The 19,375-nt window shown below is 50.9% G+C and overlaps 3 protein-coding genes across 4 annotated transcripts; 1 reads left to right on the top strand and 2 right to left on the bottom strand.

Moving 5' to 3' along the window:
• The first annotated feature begins 1,666 nt into the window (after positions 1 to 1,666).
• Positions 1,667 to 8,077, top strand: ERICH6 (glutamate rich 6). 2 transcript variants are annotated; one of them, XM_030456216.1, is made up of 12 exons: positions 1,667 to 1,673; positions 1,969 to 2,084; positions 3,053 to 3,099; positions 3,202 to 3,318; positions 4,151 to 4,246; positions 4,323 to 4,489; positions 4,947 to 5,017; positions 5,760 to 5,986; positions 6,073 to 6,158; positions 6,638 to 6,790; positions 7,053 to 7,284; positions 7,685 to 8,077. In XM_030456216.1, the coding sequence occupies exons 2-12, from the start codon at positions 1,973 to 1,975 to the stop codon at positions 7,952 to 7,954; spliced, it is 1,578 nt and encodes a 525-aa protein (XP_030312076.1). In that variant the 5' UTR covers positions 1,667 to 1,673; positions 1,969 to 1,972; the 3' UTR covers positions 7,955 to 8,077. The 2 variants fall into 2 exon arrangements, with proteins under 2 accessions (XP_030312076.1, XP_030312077.1); XM_030456217.1 differs by lacking the exon at positions 7,685 to 8,077 and adding an exon at positions 7,632 to 7,683.
• Positions 8,078 to 8,345: 268 nt separating this feature from the next.
• Positions 8,346 to 9,307, bottom strand: GPR119 (G protein-coupled receptor 119). The gene has a single exon (XM_008500235.2). It carries the CDS (start codon positions 9,305 to 9,307, stop codon positions 8,369 to 8,371), a length of 939 nt encoding a protein of 312 aa, XP_008498457.2. The 3' UTR covers positions 8,346 to 8,368.
• A 2,026-nt stretch (positions 9,308 to 11,333) lies between these two features.
• On the bottom strand, positions 11,334 to 19,214 carry SELENOT (selenoprotein T). The gene is made up of 6 exons (XM_030456621.1): positions 19,005 to 19,214; positions 17,846 to 17,956; positions 16,663 to 16,789; positions 15,157 to 15,244; positions 13,508 to 13,659; positions 11,334 to 12,150 (listed from the first exon to the last, which is right to left on the bottom strand). The coding sequence occupies exons 1-5, from the start codon at positions 19,178 to 19,180 to the stop codon at positions 13,535 to 13,537; spliced, it is 627 nt and encodes a 208-aa protein (XP_030312481.1). The 5' UTR covers positions 19,181 to 19,214; the 3' UTR covers positions 11,334 to 12,150; positions 13,508 to 13,534.
• Positions 19,215 to 19,375: the final 161 nt, after the last annotated feature.

Genomic DNA, 19,375 nt, shown 5'->3' on the forward strand with positions numbered 1-19,375 from the left:
TTATTTCATTAGAGCTTTCCACAACATTCACTTCTGAAGGAACAGCAAACTTCTGTAAAATCTTACAGAAAAAAAAAACAAAAACAAACCCAAAAACACACACCACCCCATATCTTTTCTGACTGAAACTGAATTTAGGATAACAAATACCTTAGCTGGCACTGCCAGAAGGGATGCATTTCCTCCTCAGGTCAGCAAAAGAACAGGTGATCCTTGTCCCAGCACTTGATCAAAACGTTTCAGGTTTCCTTTTGCATCTGGTGTGACTTCCCTAGGGGGATGTCCAAGGGCCAGAGGCAGGAGAGGCTTAGAGGACACCAGCATCTTGCCGAGGGAAGTGGCAGCATGTCAGAGTGTGAAAACTCCTCAAAAAATTCAGCAAGTGTTCCAGCAGCCCCTCTCAGCTGTACCCCAGCACTGTTAACTGCAGACAGCCCCATGAAAAAACGAGCTGTGGTTACTGAAGCAGTTTCTCTCGAGTCACCACACGATTGTTGACAACTCTGACAATTTCCACTTTAAGCACAAAAATGCAAAACCTCCTAGGGACTGGTGAATTTTTAACCTGAGTAGAGCATGCAGTGCTGCAGTGCTGGGCCTGTGCTGTTGGGATGGACACTCACCTCTCCCCTGCCACAGCCAGGACCCAAACCTATGGCAAGGCCAGGACCTGCACCCAGCACAGATGATCCACCAGGACCCCGGTGCAGCAAGGGGCATCGTCCATCCCAACACTGCACTAACACGCGTGGCTGCACCCCAGTGTACCCTTTCCATTCTTGACAATGAGTAAAAGCCAAGTCATTTTAGAATCATAGAATGGTTTGCGTTGGAAGAAACCTTTAAAATCATTTTTTCCAAACCTTTTGTTGTAGGGTTCATGTGCTTGTAAGACAACTGGAAGCTCTTACACAAAGCCCGAGTAATGCAGCACATACACCTCCCCCTCAGGTGCGTGTAAAGCCCGTGTTGGCTCGCAGACCTGAAGGGAAGCACTTACTTTCATTTTCCAAGCTCCGAATGCAAATTCAAGTGACCCAGCAGCACCTGGACCACAAGACGCATCGGCATCGGATGGGTCAGGACAAGAGCATGACACAAGCACAAGCAATCTGGACAGGCGGGTGTTTCAGGTGCGGTGAGGAGCTCCTGTCCCAACAGGCGAGTCACACCTCACCAGCCTGGTACCCCCCACCGCAGCCCCAGGGGGTCCCTGCAGATTGGAAGTGCCACCGGCAGGACAGACCCAGAGGTCTCGTAACACAGCAGATCCCCCGGCTCACCACAACCCACCGCCGCTGGGTCCTGCAGCACCTACAGGGGTCTGGGTCCCTCCAGCGCACTCGGTGGAGCCTTTGCGGCTCCCCACGCCTGGCCGGGGGATGCGGGCAACACTGCCCCGTACTCCCGCAGCCCGACCACGAACCCCCGCAGCTCCAGCCGGGACCCCACTCCGCCAGGTGCCCGCCCCTGGCCCACTCGCGGGGGTAGCACCGGGGCGGACGGACCCGGTCCCGGTCTCCCTCCCCCGTCCCAGGCGGAGCCGCCGCCGGGCTCTGGCTCTGCCTTCCCCCGGCCCTGCCCTACAGCCCCCGCCGCGTCACCCTGGAGACGACGCCATGGACGGGGCGGCTCCGGGCGGGCCGGGACAGCGCAGAGAACCCCCCGGGTCGGTGAGGAGGGAGAGGGGCGGGGGGCGGCCAGTGCCGCTGCGGGAGCCCCGGTGAGAGCCAGCGCTGGGCTCCCGACCACCTGAAATCTGCGTAAGGAGCCCGGGGGTGCGACCACCCGGGCCCCTGGGACCGCCCCCGGGCCAGCACCCCCGCCCAGGGCGGCACAGCTGCGGCCAAACTGTTCGGATTCTTAACTCTCTACATCTGGAAAAGTTTCCTTCGTTAGTGTCGTCAAGGGCAACTGCTCTGGAGCCGTTGCCTGTGACTGATCGCCGGGTTTGTGTCTTAAACTCAGGGAGATGGCAGCGCCGGGCAGCGCCCAGCCCGAGCTGGGGCAGGAGCTGACAGGGGAGCCGGGTCCGGTGCGGGCAGGAGCCTCCTGCCTTCCTGAGCTCGGCGGCAGAAGCACAAGTAAGAAGCAGCTTTGCTCTAGGCTGAGGCTGCTCACTGGTGCTGTCACCCACTCGGGTTGCCTCGTCCCCCGGTGTCTTGCAGGGGACGTGTGACTTTGCCTTTTCCCGGGAATCCTTTAGCAAAGTGGCAGCAGCCCCCCGAAACTCCCCTCTGTGCTCCCCTCATTAACTTCCCCGCAGAGCCGATCCTAAACGAACCTCTGGGTCCTCCTGGAGCACGCAGCAGGCGTGGGAGTGCTCAGCAGAAATTGTATCTCTGCGAGGGTACTGCCAGAGCCTGTAAGGGGAGGTGAAATTAACACCCACCTTTTTTCTCCTCCTGCCCAGCTGTGTCATCCCAGCACGTTATGGAGCAACCAGCTCCATCACTTGCCTGCTGAAGTTCAGCTTTGTACTGTGCACACAGTGTATTGGTGCTGGCTGCTGCCTGAGCCCATCCCTTTTAAGCACATCAAACATCCCTGGGGATTCATTTTCAGCCATCTCTCCTCTGTAGGAGAGCACGTCCCACATCTTATGTTCCTCTGAGAGCAGAAGTGATCCAGGCCTCAACACACAGTTCACCAACCCTTCCTTGCACTCATGCAGCATGACCTGCACTTGGAAATGATGAAACACTTCAGTCTCTCCAGCACTTTCTTCTTAGGACAAGAGAGGCTGGAAATGCTTAAGAGGATAATGCAATACTAGATTAGTGATACAAGTCACTGACCCTAACCAATAAGCCATCTCCATGACTTCAGTGGGACAATTTTGTAGAGCCCTGTTTCGATGCCAGTGCCCAGCTCCAGTCCCTCAGGCATTACACAGAGCCAGAGCTGCTCTTCTGCAGGTCTCAGGCAGCTGATGTGGCTGCAGAGAAAAGGCCAGCATGCTGAAAAAAGGAACAAACCAAGTGTGTCTAGAAGATAAGCTGAGAAGATAGCACTGCTGTTCTGTAATTCTCACTATCACTGTCACTTGCAGCCCTGTCAGAAGAGCTCAGCAGCTTAGATGTTTTGTGTGACACGGAGGTAAGGACTCACCCAGGTTGCATATACACATTTTGTGCCAAGCAGTATTACCCCTGAAGAAAGATATGACTCCATGTTTCTTTTGGTATTTTCCATCCTGAGTTCAAAGAAGAGTTTGTGGAGCTGTTCAAGAGCTCTCTGTGCACGCTCCCCTCTGTTGGCCTGCCTGCCCTGCTGGCCTTCAGACCCGAGTCCTCACAAGAACTCATGGAGATCCAGGTGAGTCAGTGGCAGGGCATCCCTACAGTGTGGGGGTTTTCTTTATATTGATTTATATGATTCCCATGTCAAAAAAATAAAAGTGATGCCCTTTGGCAAGACACTGCAGGAGTTCCTTTCTGAAAGGGTTTTACTTTGTGAGGCTGTTGAAGTGATGTTTGTTGTGCCCACTTAAACAGCAAGAGGCTGTGCAACTCAACTCCCCACCACTACATCCTATGTTGAGAATTTCCTAGCTGAAGATTTTGCCCTTTGTCTAAAGCAGAGATATAAAATTTATATAAATATTAGGTATAGAGACAAAGTCCAGTAACCATCCTCAAAATACATCCTGCAGCAGCCCTGATTTGTATCTGGTCAAAGGAGCTCACTGCTCTTCTCAACAGATCTGCTGGTGGTTCCTCAGGAAATTCCCCACAGATTTTCCTGTGATCAACAGTGCCACATTTGGGGAGCTTTTTCAAAGCCCCGAGCAATGTATTTGAAAGGGTTAATGCATCAGAGTACTCAGCTACAGCATTCTGCATGTGGTGAGGGTTTCCCTTGGAAGAAACGGGTCCCAGGAATACAACAGTCATCCCACTTCTTTGAGGGTTTTGATTTATTTATTTACTGTAGATCAGCTTTTGCTTTTTTTGGTGGCTTCCTGAACCTAACGTTATGGGCTAAATTGTTCCAAGATACCACAGACACAGATCTGTTTTAACTGCTCTTGCATGTTTTTAACACTGTGTTTTGGGCAGAGCCCCCTTACCCCAAAATAAAACAAGGACTTGTGTGCTGATGCTATATTTCTGTCCTCCCTGTTCTTCTCTCCCCACCTCCACTTCAGCCCCAGGAGGACTCAGCTCCGAGATGCGAGTACTGTGGCAGCCTGCTGCAGCCCTTCCCTTCCTTCAAAGACACTTGTCCACAGGATTACGAGTTGGTGAGCTGGAGGGAAAGACTGGCAGAGGTTTGCTGTGGGAAGGCCCCCTCCCTGGCACTGCTCCTCTGCCTTTCAGAATTTCTGCTGTGAGCGTAACCGAGACCTCTACGAGTTCATTGTAAATGAGAGGAAGAACCAGGAGAGTGCCTGGAGCCACCCCTCTGCTGCCAGCCCCCACCAACCCGTGGCACCCCATGGCACCAAGGACAGCAAACTCCAGCCCAAGGAGAAAACATCCCAGAGGTATTATGGAATGACCACAGGGAGATGGGGGTCAGGCTGTGTGAAAGGACCAGCAGCAGCTCTGGAGGGAAAAGCAGCATTATGAAAATGAAACTGCAGCAAGAGGGAGTGAAAGCAGAGAATAATTTGCTTTAGGCAACACAAGGTCATATTCTGAGTCTGAATCCTCTTGGCTCTTCTCTTACCAGGCTGTGTTAGAACATGGTGAGGTTTGTGCTAGCTAAAGCACTGCTTCTAGTGCTAACAGATGAAGTATGAGAGACAGGTAGAGCCAGAAACAGAACTCTGTGTTTTGCTGCATAACCTGCATTTGGATTCCGGTTTCCTGAGTTTGTGACTTTGACTTCTGCTGGGCTGCTTAGCAGGAGGCCCAAAGCTGATCCAAGTATCTAAGCCTACTTCCAGCTTTCAAAACAGGACACATGAAACACGTATCAGGAATGTTTTCATTTTCCAGGCAGGAGGAGAGACAAATGGCCAAACAGTCAGAAGCTTTCCCGGCAGAAGAGTCAGCAAGTGTAGCTGAACGTGAGTTTGCATTTCCTTATCTATTTATTTATTTATTACAGCAATGAATTCAATGGAATTTCTTGTCTCATACTGTCTAATTGAACAGGATTTATACCATGACATCAGTTCATTTTCATGTGTGCAATCCCATTAAATTAGATACTGCCACATTGAATAATCCCTCTCGTGAAAAACGAATTCCCATTGCACAGAGTATCTCCTTGCTGTGGTTTTAGTATTTACATCTGAACATTTCAGCTGAGATCCACAAAACCTGACATTTCTGATGCACTTAGAGACTAGGACTTACTTGGAAGGAAGGAACTGCCAGCATTAAGGTGCTAAATAAACATTTTGCCTTATCAGGTGAGTACTCCACAAATTCCTAGCCCAGGCTGTGGATGACTGAGCAGCCCTTTGGATCTAGCTATAAAATCAAAGGCATTTTGACTAAGAACAGATAAACTAGACTTATAATATGAACACATTTGCCCAGAGGATGGCAGGGCACTGAGGCTTTTGTGGCACCAGGGATTTCAGACTGTCAGTTCTCCAGAGCTTGGAGCCACGAAGTGCCAAAAAATGTAACTTTTTACTCACACAGATGTGTATGTATATATAACAGAAAAAACCCTCTTCCTTTTCATAATCCTGTTCTCAGAAATAGCTGAACACTTTGGACTGTCCTTATTAGGTAGAACATACCCTGATACAGACTCCCAGGAGGGAGCATGTCAAACAGAAATTCCTGTTCCCCCAGGTTCCACCCTGCCTGCAGCGCTGCTGCCAGCCCTGCCCACTGCACGCAGATCCTCCCTTTGCTCTCAAGGCTCAAACCAGCCTGGAACCATTTCCTACCAGCTTTCTCGGGAGCCCCCGTCGCCGGAGGGATGGACACTGATGCCTGGTTCCCCAGCAGCAGCTCCCGAGGAGGAAACTCTCTCCAACACCATCACCTGCTGTGATTTCACCCTTCTGGGTGCCAAGGCAAGAACTGATGGCCCGGGGCTGTGTGTTCTTTCAGCTGGTGCAGGGGGCTCCTCTCCATTCTGTTGTTATGTTTCCCATCTTAGGCAGTGAAGAATCAATTGTTAGAAAAATACTACAAACACGGAGGGAAATTCCTTACCATGCTCCCAGATGGAACAGTACAGTTATTGTATCCTTCAAGGGGTTTGTTTGCCTGCCTTAGTGCAGGGTTGTAACTGATGTTTGTGTCCTAGTCTGCTCTGTCACCCAATAACCTGATCCCCACCACTCACACTCACTTTTACAGTTTGAAAACAAAGGGGGAGTAAAACCAATTACATAGCACTTGTTCTGAAGTTTTTCAGAACAGGCATTGTCCAAGGATGTGTCTTTAAAACAAACTTGCTAAGCAGTTCTGCCTGGGTTACTGGATAAAAAAAAAACTAACAACAAAAATGTATTCTGTATCTCTACCTGATCTTTTGTCAGTTCATACAGAATCCTTCAATGAAGAGCAGCTCTGGCAGCATCCCAGCACCACTGCACCTTGAACATGGTGAGCAGGGTCGTATGGCAATTTTTAGAGGACAAAGTAGCGCTGTGCAATACTTAGTGTGTACTAACAGAGCAAGCAAAGAGCGGGGTTATGAACACCTTATCTGATGGCAGTTATCCATCTGGAAATCTGGCAGTCATTGTGGTGCGAGAGAAGAGCCATCTTGTTTGCATAGTGCAGGAAGACAAGGAGAGCATGGCTGCCATACAGGCGGTGTTCACGTCCAGCGGCCGCAGTACCTGCTACTACCCCGGGGGGTCTGTGTGGTGAGTTAACTGTGGGATGAGCACTTGTGCTCTCCACTGAGCATTTTAATTTTCAAGAGTCATGAAGGGCATTTTTAGTAGCATTCAGTAGTTAAAAAGCAATGGTAGCAGCTTGCAGGCCATTTCAGGTGCCTCCCAGAAGGGGAAGGTTACCCCAGCTGTGTCCTGAGGTAGGACAGTGTCAGTCCTGTCCCTCTGGGGGACAGGGGACAGCAGCTGTGGGACCTGCAGGGTGCAGAGCTTTGGTTTTCTCCTCTTTTAGGATAACCATGAATATTCAGGGTGGGCAGTATATGGACCAAGCAGGCAGCAGGGTGAGAAGGTGGACGTGGCCAAACACCATCATGTCACCAGGACCCCACGTCTCCCTGAGCCCCATCTTCATCTCCCTGAACCTGCATGTGGGGGTCAGGATCCTGGGCCAGGACAAGATCACCGTTTCCTTCCTCGCCATGGGGCAACAAGCAAAACTCAACGTGGGAACCAAAGTGCAGGTATTTCTCCATCACACAGGCAGCTCCATGCAAAGCTGCTCCAAACAGCAGGAGCAGGGCAGCCAGGGAACCTCCCATTCCTGGGGAAGTATTCTCATCCCTCAGTGGGAGCTCCCCATGTTCCCCATGGTGTTGTCCCCCAAAACAGCAAACAGAGGAGGTGCACCTGACTCAGTCCCAAGCAGATGGGTCTACCCAAGTGGGTCCCTGCTGTCCCTGGCTGTGTTCCCCAGTGTCACCCTGGCTCTGGAGGGCAGCAGAGCTGCAGGCTGTCTGGCAGCTCCCTTCCTCCACAGGCTCCTGCCATGAGACCAGGTTTCCCCCATCCCAGGTTTCCCCCATCCCAGGTTTTCCTGTCCCATGTGTGGTTCTGCTGACACCACTCACCTCCACTCCCCAGCCCCTCAACACCATCAGACTGCCTCCCCCAGCCCCGGCACTGCTGGGTGAAGAGGAGCTCCTGCTGCTTGCCCTCAGGGTGAGGATCCTGTGGCTCTTACACAGGCTGCGTGGTTGCCTCAGCTTCCCATCTTACGAGCAACGAGACAAAATTAAGCCTCCAGCGTACCTTATCACACAGACTTTAAAGCTCCTGCAGCTTTGCACAACTTCTGGCAGAAGAGATGAGCTGCGCAGCTGGGTCAGGGCGATTGCAGATGCTCAGTTCTGACCAGCAGGTCGGTGGGTGCCTGGCTCCCCAGCAGCCTCCCTCCTATCTCCGGTGTAAACCAGCCCAGGCTGGAAGTAATTTTCAGCCCATGGATGTGGCACAAAGATAAAAGCAAACAGAGCACAGCCAAGTCACACCCGTGACAGGTGCAGGGGGTGTTTGCTCAGAAGTCACCCACAGAGCCACCGCTCCTGCAGCCTCTGCCAGGGACACGGCTGGGTGGGATGCCCAGGCCTCCGTGGTGCCAGCAGTGATGAGGCTCAGCCCATCCCAAAAAGCCCAGGCAAGGAAAGGTCATTGTCTTGGCGAGGTTTGTGTGGGCTGGGACAGTGAGCACAGGGAGCCTGAGGAGCTGCTGCTCTGGGCACAATGTTCCCCCCCCTTGCAGGCCCAGCAGCCCGCAGCACTGACCCCTCATGAATAGGGTGCTGCGGGCTGGCCCCTGGCCCAGGTCCCAATGGTTCCGATGCTTGGGTCTGGGGGCTGCACCTGGCCCTGGGCCCTGCACCCAAGCAGCTTTGCAAGGTGGCTCCGGATGTCCCTGCTGTACAGGGCGTAGATGAGGGGGTTGATGAGGGAGTTGGTCTCACCCAGCAGGAACAAGGCATCCTTGAGTGGGGCAGCCAGGGTGCAGGAGCTGCAGGCAGCCTGCACGGTGCCCCCCACGAGGTAGGGGCCCCAGGAGAGGCTGAAGCCAACAAGGATGAGGAGCACGGTCCGCAGGGCCTTGAAGTGTCGCCGGCGGGCGCAGGAGTGCCGGAGCCGCGTGTGCTGCGCGTAGGCGATGCTGCCCACCGAGACGTGCAGTGCCACCAGCACCAGCAGGGATGGGGCAAAGACACCAAAGCAGATGGTGTAGAGGTACTCACTCTTGGCCACATACAGGAGCCCACAGTAACCCGTGTAGTTGCCTGGCTGGAGGGAGGGCAGGATCAGAGGCAAGTAACCGAGAAAGAAGGAAATCATCCAGAGGACAACCAGGGAGAGGACCAGGGGTGTTTTCTTCAGGAGGATGGGGTAGGAGAGTGGCAGTGTCACTGCCAGGTACCTGTCCAGGGAGATGAGGAGCAGGGTCAGGATGGAGCCGATGCAAGGAGTCACGCTCATGGCGATGCGCAGGAGGCACAAGGACTTGCTGTGGTCAAAACCTCCATCAAGAATGTCATCCAGCGCCTCGGTGATGCACGTCATGCCCACCAGCAGGTCAGCCGTGGCCAGGTTGAGGATGTAGACATAGCTGGTGCCTGGCTGCTTCCTCATCAGCTGGCAGACGGCCACAATCACCAGCAGGTTGGCCGGGGGGATGAGACAGCTGAGGAGGGAGTGCAGCACTGCACGCAGGAGCTTGGCCATCTTTTCTGGTGAGGAGGGTAGAAAGAGATGACCAGGAAAACTTGGCCCAGCGTGGAAAAACCCCACCATGAGGCAACACGTGGCTGAGCTGAGGGATGGGATAGAAGTGCTTCAGATCCTCCAGCTGCAGGCCCAGAGCATCTAACCAAGCCCTTTAAGGAGCACTTTGTACATCCCAGACCTCCAGCACCTTCCCAGCTGTTGTGTCTCGGTTGTCTTTCCAGGGTCTTTGCCCTCTCTTCTACCATCCGATTTTGCTCCGTGCCTGCAGGCATGCAGAAGCGCCGGGGTCCTCACCTGGGCTGGGCAGAGCCACCGCAGTCCCCAGCACCGTGACACTGAGTGCTCGGGAGCGGCCTCTCCAGGGAAAGCCTTGGAGAAGGCAGCGGGACAGGGACAGGCGGGTGCGCTCCTCCCAGCAGCACCATCCCCGCCCAGCGCCGGGGCTGCGGGGACAGGCGCGGTGCCAGGCTGAGCATCCGGCACGGCACAGCCCGCAGCCTCCCGGCCCCGCTCAGGGGTGGGCGATGGGGAGGGGGCAATGGGTAAGAATAAACCCTGCGGGACTGGGGCACTGCCAGGCTGAACCATTTTTTTGTTCTTCCTGAGCTTGAACCCAGCTCACAGCAACTCCACCAGGCCAAGCAGCTTGAATTTGTCCCTCAGACGTTACCTGATTCCCATTTTGCACGTGGGTGAAATCAATCAAGTATTCAAACAGGAGTTTTGTTAGATGAGTCTTTCATCAACCTTCATCTCAAAATTATACAGTAGCATGGTGTAGGAGGGGAGACCAAAAATCCACATTATCACCAGGACAAGATGTGACTATCTGTGCCTCCCCCACAGTGCTGGACCCTTCTCCACAAGACACATTTAGTAAAATTCAAGCAGAAACCCTTCAGAATTACTGAGCACACAGAAAGCACAAAGGACGCAAGAGATCCCAGTGCTGGGGGTTCCTGGCAGCAGGGAGGGAGAATGGGCAGGGAACTGCTGGAGGCTTCCACGCTCAGGGAGCCCAAACCCACAAGTAGCCACAGCACCAATCTTGGACCAGAACAGTTAAAGCACCACAAACACTGAACTGTCAGATGGTGTCTGGCAACCACTTTACAGGAAGGCTGTCAGGTATTGCTGCCTCTAATGACTATCAAGGTTCTTTATTCCCATTTTATTGTTCTGTTTTTCCATTTGGAAGTGCTCTATGAACAGCCATCATGGGGCTGGGTCCAACCCATAAAACCAGCTCTGTTCAGTGCACCCAACAACCCAGTGCAATTACAGATGACAAAAACACTGCCCAGCCCAGCCCCTGCAATGGGAAAAGCTTCTGATGCACTTAGCAAAGGGTCTCACGTACCTGACTCCCAACACATGGATAAACCATCTGAGGTGGAAGAGGAGGAATACTGGGGGCAGCAAGCAGATCCTGAGAAAGTAATCACTAGGGTACCAGAGTGAGCAGCTCATGGAAAATCTTAGCTTAGCAACACATCTGTGCATTTATTTGTTTTATGTCTAATTTGTCTGAACTGTGTAATTAATGAGAAAATAAAACTGAAAGATCTTGGCTAATCTACCTCAGAAGAGAAGGCATGAATTACCTGAAGCAATGATTTCATCACCAAATCACAGCAGCCTTGAGGCCACTGGGTGTGTTTAATGGTTGTGATTAGCAACACCTTTCTAACACTCCATCCACTTCTCCCTGGGCTGTGTGACAGAGCTGTGGTTACCAAAGTATTTCTAACATCAGTCCAGACAGCCTTAGGAAGGACAATTCTTACAAACCGTGACAGCTGCCTCCATCACAGCTCTGCAGATTCCCTTCTCAGAGGAACATTCCCAGCCCCAGCAAGAGAACAGCACCTGAGAAGTCTCTGCCCCAGCCACCTCCCCTGCACAGCTGCAGCTGGGGGCTCCTGGCAGATGGATTTTGGCAGACACCAAGGGACAGACCCAGCTCTCTCTGCTCCTTTGGGTCACAGAGATTGTCAGGAGCTTAAACAAGACAAACACGAGGTTAATGACTTTGGAAAGTAGGCTTTTTATGCATTTTTTTTCAATTACAATTCTAAGAATATCCATCAGTGACTCAAACAAGGTACTTCACACAGTAAATGAGAACTCTTAATTTAAATTATAACTCTCCGGGGTTTCTGTTCAGGAGAGTAGAAAAGCCCAGCTTGTCACCTCTTCAGAATGGTCAAGGAAAAACCTCTTGGGCTGACCAACACAATTGAAAGAGCAGCTGATCTTCATTTTTACTGACGTCACAAAATGATGTAACTACTCTGCATATAATTTTGTTCATATATTTTAGTATATAATGCACTGTTCAACTCTGCCATATATTTTGAAAAATATACAAACCTGCTTTAACCACATTAGAGATCTTTGATAGACAGCTGTCTATTACTTAACAGTTTAGGACAATATCAGACACTCCTATAACTTCATTTTAAACTACAAAAAGAACAAAAATTCATATAAAATACAACAGATTAAAGAATTTTTTTTTCTGAGGAAAAATTAGGTATCAACTCAATCTGCCATTGTGTGAAACATGAATATAAAATAAGTTACAATTAGTAATGCCTGCATTGCTGAGCTATGAACTGGTCAGATGAAATCTTAAAAAAACTATACAGTATTATTGCACTCGTGACTGTGCAGTATGGGAAGAGCCAGCACTGAAAGGCATCTGTCACTAAGGGTTTTTCTCAGGAGGCACCACGTGGCTGCAGGAGAAGCATCCAGTCTGTACTAACAGCAGGCTGTCTTCAGTACAGGCCTTCAAGGGTCTGCACCACGCTGCCCTTGGAAACCACCATTAGTGCCTGGAAAAGGAGACACCAGAGTCACCATCAGCCCCACACCCACCAAACCCCCTTGGGCTGCAGACCCCAGGCACAGGCAGTGTCTGCTGGGAGGGGGCAACCAGTCCTCTTTTATTCTGGGCATTTGCTTACCAAGATGCCACCAGAGTGAGATGACATTAGCATCAGTCTGAACAAGGAGACAGGAGAACACAACAGTCCCCAGGTCTGACTGTTGTTTCCCCATACAACCTGAGCAGGGATTGTGTGCAACTCGTATCCTACTGCATAAAATTCTGTGTGCTTTGAAAGCTTAAAAGCAACATCAGCCTACTCTGGAACAAGGGAAACTGCCCAGGCCTCTCCCAAGGCACACACAGGTAGGCTGCTGGGCTCCTGCAAGCCCAGCTGACCGTGTCAGGAGACACCAAACATTTGAATACCAAATGATCCCAGCTTGCCATGAAGCCAGGCTCCCCACAGCAGTGGCACCACCCAACAGGGCCTGGGTGTAAGCACTGTCTGCTTACATCAACAGGAACTTGCAGCAGGCAAATCCCAGCAGAGACCCAGAGGCAACCTGCAAGCTGTGCAGGTGTGAGCAGAGCCAGGGCATCAACTGCCAGAGCTGGGACCAACGGGTCTGTGTGAGGAGGGGAGGTCCTGTCAGAGGTCAGGGGCACAGGGGCTGTCACCCCAAGTGTGGGTCTGCTGGAGGGGAAGGCCAAGACACTTTGCACCAAAGGCTCCTGCACAAAAAGCTGCCCCACAGCACTGGAATACTTCAGTGGTCTCCTGTTAGCTGTCCATTTCTGCACCACGATAGTCTGTTTGTAGCACATCCCTGTTCCTGTGATTAATCGTAAGCTCAGTGTTTTGGAAGCCACAGGTGACTTAGGAATGTGGAATTGGTTTGCCATAAAATATATGGATGCAAACCCTGTGCTCCCAACAGCCAAGGAGTGCTGCAAGAGGTTAATACAGAACAGGATAGAGATGGCAGCAAGGAAGCATTCTGCTTTCTGGGGATGCAATTAGGTTACAAGCTGTACAGAAATCCTCTGAACACTAAATTAAGGCACATAATGCAGTGCTTTCTGATCTCTGCACAATGCAGTTCACTGGCTTAAGGCCTTCTGCACACAATAACACATCTTTTCCTGCCCAAAGGAATGCCAGCTTCCAGTTCTGAAACAGCCCAATGAGCCCCAAACCAACACCTCCCACCAGAACAGTATCTGTTAAATCACCTATATCAATTTACTTGCTGTCATGACAGCTGGTCCTCCAGTAAAGCACTTCTAAAAAATACACGTTAGGGTGTTCATTCTGCAACATGCAGAGTCAACAGACAGCTGGAGACTGGGAGAAGACTTACAAGAAGTTTCAGTGCTGATAGATGGGGCTATGATCGATGATGGGGCATTGACTCCATGTGCACATTGAGCTTCATTTCGTTATCAAGAATTTGTACAAGCTGCTGCATGGAAGGAAGGTGGCCAGACTCCAGCTTGGACCACACTGGAACATCTGCCAGAGAACACATGCAGGGGAGAAAAGCATCATTACATTGGCCAAGGCATAAAAAACATTTAAAGATGATTTAGATTTACAAATCATAGATCATGCACATTGATGTAATTTTATACTGAGTAAAATAGCTGGATCAACAATGTTGGAAACCTCTGGCTATACTAAAACCCACCCTGACCACACAACAAAGAAGTCTAATGCTTCCGTGTAGAAGCACACCACATGGATTTAGAGGTTCAAAAAATCCCTTGACAGAATGTCTGAAAATAGATTAGTGAGTGGCAAAACAGCACACCAAGTTTTGGAACCATCACTAAATCTTTGAAATGTCCCACGACATTCATCTCATTCTGCCTAACATAAAAGTGGCCCTCAGAAGTTCTGCTTGCCAAGATCTGCCTTGGAAGGTATCACTCTAAGAGGCTGCAACCATTGTCCCATTACCCAGACACACAAAAGGCAGCACAGTCTATAAACATATAAGATAAATATGACCTGCATTCCTGATGTGACCAATCCTTACACCCTCAAACATCTCTCAGTGCTGCAGCCTGACAAACATAACTGCTGTCATCTACATCAAACAAAAGCCAGGCTGGAGCCACACTGTCCCAACACACAACCCAGAGGCTTATGGAAGCTGGGACCTGGCTGTTCAGCCCCAGGAAGGCTCTGCTGCCACTCCTAACCCAAGATTTGGGAGTAGGTGGGCATCAAGTTCAACCACTTTGATGCAATACAGTCCTTAAGAGGTTCTGCAATTTATCACCTCTGTTAGAAACTACTGTGCTGAAATACATCTTGCACAATCACACCTGGAGATTATACACCACAGATGACACACAGGTAACCTAGAGCCTGAAAGGTTGTATCTATACTCCACCAAGTTTATATACTCTTTAAAACTACAAAATTATTTGAAGGCAGGTAGACCACAGACCATCAACCTGAAAAATCAGTATTGCTGCTCACCAAAAATAAGGGAAAAGCAGTAGATTTAGAAGGATTCCAAGGCTAAACCATGTTGCAAAAAAGGATAGGGAAAGCATCTAATCAAGTGAAGAGTACTCATCTGTTGACCATTTCTTACTTAATGCACATCACACACAAAGAAAAAACATAATATGCTTACTCTAAGTGACCAAGCTTTCCCCTCAACACATTTTTCATAGCTATTTTAAAACACATTAGTGACATCTGCACAAACTACTTCATAAGCTTATGATTTCCATAATTTATTACAGGCAACATCTGAAGTTTCAAAATAAAGGGCATTTACCACATACCATCACATTCTGAAACACACCTTTCAGGTCACGCTTACATTGTTGTCCACAGTATTCACACCACCACCTCCTCCCAGCACAACAGCTCTCCAACCTGTGTGTGAGCTCTCTGACCTGTGTGTGAGCTCTCTGACCTGTGTGTGAGCTCTCCACCTGCCTGTGCATGTGCAGCAGGATGGGGTCCCCTGGACAGGCTGCTCTCACTCACCGTTCAGCGTTATCTCGAAGGCGCCGGTTGACATACACTGGTTCTCAATCATGTTGCTCAGGAAGAAGACCATCATACAAGCATAAACCTAGAGAGGAACAGAGAGAACCCCAGACACCTCAGCCACATGTGCCATGGCTTACTTTATTTACTCTTAACAAGTGCTGAAGTTGACAGGGGTCTTTGAATTTCCCCCTGCACCTTCTGAAGAAGTCTCCCTGTCGGGCAGAGCCCTCCCTCTCATCCTCTTTCCAGAGCTGTGCACGCTGCCTTCCCACACAGGTATCAGAACAGTTCTGAGGACACCTGGCTCACAGCCCTGACACACAGTAAAGTCACACCTCCTCCCTGCTTTCTTCCACAACCCATGAACATCCTCACAGCCCCTCTGCCCACCTACAGGCCACAATGGCATCTGCAGCACAAGGAAAGTTGTGACCCTTCTGCCCAAAGGCCACAAACAGCAGAGATCCAACTGAATCTGTGTACAACCAGCCCTGCAGCACTGCTTCAGCCTAATGCTCTGGAATTTTCTGTGTGTTGCATCACTCCACCCTGAGGCACCAATCTTCTGCAGCACAGCATCTCTCCCAGTGCCAGCACCTTTGCCATCCCCTTGTCACACACCACTGTCACACTGACAGGGGTTGCTGACACACCAGAGTCCAGCAAAGCAGAGTTGGTTGGTTACAGCACCCCGTGCAGACACACCACAGCCAGCCTGGTGCAGGACCACCACTTAATTAAACAGGATCTACTACAGCTTCTGCAGATGCAGACTGGCTGATGACAGACCCACTGCACTGGGCAGCTCAGTTTGAGGATCCAGGCACCAAATATATAGATATATATATGTAGGTTAATACATTTCTAAATTGCTTTTGTTCCATTGAATAAATCTGGACTAAGGTTACGATAAATCCAAGTACAACACTAATCTGTGAGCATCTCCAGTACTGATTCACAGGGATATTCATCCCACGAGGCACAGTCTGTCATGCCCAACTATGTTCTGCACAAACTCCCACACCATTTCAACTCCATTTTTCTAACCACCACCTAATTGCATGCCTCATCTATTAAAGTCTGGAGAAAGCAACAAATGCTAAGTAGTTATGAGACAACAGAAAAGGGGAGCTGTAATTTTAGCACCAATCATACTGGCTTGAAATTCTACTCTTGAGCCCTAAAAAATAAGTAAAAAAATCTGTAATCATCTGTGATAGTAATGTTAACCCCAGCTGTCCCTCTGCAGCAACACCAGCTTGGAGAAGAGAAATGCTGAGAATCAAATCTGGGTCTGCCAAAACCATGAAGCACAGCTACAAAGAATTACCACACTGCTCTAAAATTCTTGAGTGCATTTAGTTATAGGAGCCTAAAGGATTTAAGGCTGCAGTGTATGAAAGCTAAACCAGTAAGAATTGTGAAGGACTCCCAGTGTACACTCATGAGGTCTTTATATAACTGTTTTTTCAAAATAAAAGAATGAAGTATGCTGTTTACCTTATTTTCTTGGCCCCACTGCCAGATGCTTGGAGCTTGCATGCCAAAGAAAGCAAAAGGATCCTTGCCAACAATTATTAAGCCTATTAATACTAGTTTGAAGACAGACAGGAAGGATGCTATGTGCCTATCAAAAGAAAACACATAAAAGTGACTTAGAAGGTTCACAGGTACTACTTCATCACTATATAGCTATAGTTCATCAGTTTTTGAGGAATTTTCATAGTGTACAATGCAGTGTTTCAGAGGAAACATCAAAATTTTCAAGCTTATCTTGCTGTAAAATAAACAAAAAAACCAAAAATGCATCACACATTAACAAAGACACACAGGCTCAGAAGGATACCACTCCAGTACACCATGCAGATTGTTTTATTTTCCTGAGCAGACCTCAAACAGAAATTTCAACTTATATGTGCCTAGCTGGATAACATGCAGTTTCCTAGAGATGTTCCACATTACAGACACATTTAAATGCTGCATTTTTCCAGCAGATACAGAAAACACTACAGTTGTTTGTAGAAAATAATCCTATAGCTAGAGAACAAATGGACAATGAGGTATTCACTACTGTAGCACTTACCATTGTAATTAGTACAGCAATCAAGTCAAGAAGTGGTTCAGAATCACAGTAACTATGGTGTCACTCTCCACATGTACACAACGGTTAAAATATAAGCAATAACGTTACTTTTGTCTTTTGCCAGTTTCTTTGGGTTTTTTCCCCCAAAACTGTAGTTCAGGACAACCTGCAGTCTCTCTGGTAAGGTTACCTCTACCCTAATCTAGATGTTTTAAACAAACTCTTCCCACCTCTGCAGCCGTAATTCTGATTACAGGAATTTGTCACTAAGTGCGTAGCCCTGAGCAACAAATGCCAACTGATATCCAGACACACCATGAAGGAAGGCTGGAAAGATTCACTGTGAAAAAAGGGGAACTGTGTAATCTGCTTTAGACTGAAACACATCAGGCCTCATACAGATACCCAGAAGGCAGCATTTGTGTGGCTGGCTATCCCGAAGAGGGAAGATAACCAAGCTTGTGTGTGAACATTATGGGCAAAAAACCTTCATTAGTATTGAAAATGGAAGTTTAAGTGTAAAGGCACACGTTCACCACATGCTGTGCTGACATTCCATGCTGGAAAAAAGCCAGTTATCCCTGCTAGTCATTTGCTTACCTATATATAGGTTGAGGAAGGTAGTTCTCCCCTTCGATGCGGATGTCTGGGTACCGCTGGCTGATAACCCGCATGTACTCCTCAAACACCCGCCTGTAGCCTCAGGAGACACTGCACACAGACAGGGATTGTCACCACAGCTGCTCTGCTGCACCTCAACCTTGCTGCTGGATGGGCAGCACCAGCACTGCTTGTCTTGTGATATACCCAGTTTCAAGTAAAACTAAAATTCTCTGTGCCAAAGGAGAACACTGATCTACAGCCACGTTACCCACGGACCTCCCGAGAGCCGGCTGGGCCTTTGGGCTCTCTCAGCTCTGTTCTCCATGCTTTGCTAAAGCCACTGAGCAGGGAATTACCTGCTTCCCATCATAAAAAGCTGTCAAGTCCGAAAGTCAGGGGAAAAAAAAAAAAAAAAAGTTTCACACAACGCAGCTTGAATGCCTCACCAGTCAGATTTAACCCGTCCCGAGCCTGTCCCTGCCCGGTAACCCCGTCCCGGCTATCGCTGTGTGCGGGTGAGCAGATCCGCGGCAGCGCAGTTACACACTGCAGACCCGCACTTTGCCTCCCGCTGCCTCTCCAGTATCCGAAATGAGGATTACCAGAACCGACCTTCCCCGGGAGAGCCCACACCGGCCCCTTCTCCCCCCCACAGGTGCCCGAACACCCCCCGGCAGCGGTGCGGTCCCCAAGCCCTGTGCCCGCCCCGCCGCTGCCCCAGACACGATCCCGAGCCGGTACCGCCCCGCACCGCCGGCGGATCCTGCCCAGAGCGGTTCTACCGCGGGTCGCCATTTTCTCAGGGCCCTTTTCCCAAGCGCTGCTCAGTCACCCCAGCGCCGGCGGCCCGCGGCACCGGGGAAGGGATTCGGTACCGGGGATGGGGTTCGGCACCGGCGGGGCTGCCGCCATCCCCTGCCCCCCACTCCCGCTCCCACCTCCGCCGTCTGCTCCCCATTCCCGCCGCCCCCCAGGCCCCATCCCCGCTCGGCCGCCCCGGGGACTTCCCGCGGCCCGCAGCCCCCAGCCGAGGGCCGGCCGAACGGATCCATCCCCGTGGCGCCCCGCCCGCCGATTCCCGCATCGCTGCGGGGAAGGGGAGGGGTGGGTGAAGCGCGGGCCCGGCCGGCGCCGCCATCTTGCCGGGCGCCCTCACCAGATCTGGAACTTGAGCAGCGGCCCGGTGGCGTAGGCCATCCGCAGCTTCTTGGCGGGCAGCCCGCCGTGCTGCGCTCCGCCGCCGTGCTGCGCCCCGCCGGGCCCCGCCGCCAGCAGCGCCAGCAGGACCAGCAGCAGGGCCGGTACCCCCGGTACCGCTCCCGCCGCCCGCATCGCTCCGCGCCCCGCCCGCAGCCCCGCGCCGCACAAGGGCACGCGATCGCCGCCACGCCCCGCCGGCCACGTGACACAGGCAGGCCCCGCCCCCCGGCGGGCGGTACCGGTACCGGTAAGGGCCCGGCTGTGACTGAGGGGAGCGAGGGGGTGGAGGGGGTTTAAGGGCCGCAGGTGAAGGGGAAGACGAGAATG

This window comes from Calypte anna, chromosome 9 (genome assembly GCF_003957555.1).
Source record: "Calypte anna isolate BGI_N300 chromosome 9, bCalAnn1_v1.p, whole genome shotgun sequence".
NCBI classification, from domain to species: Eukaryota; Metazoa; Chordata; class Aves; order Apodiformes; family Trochilidae; genus Calypte; species Calypte anna.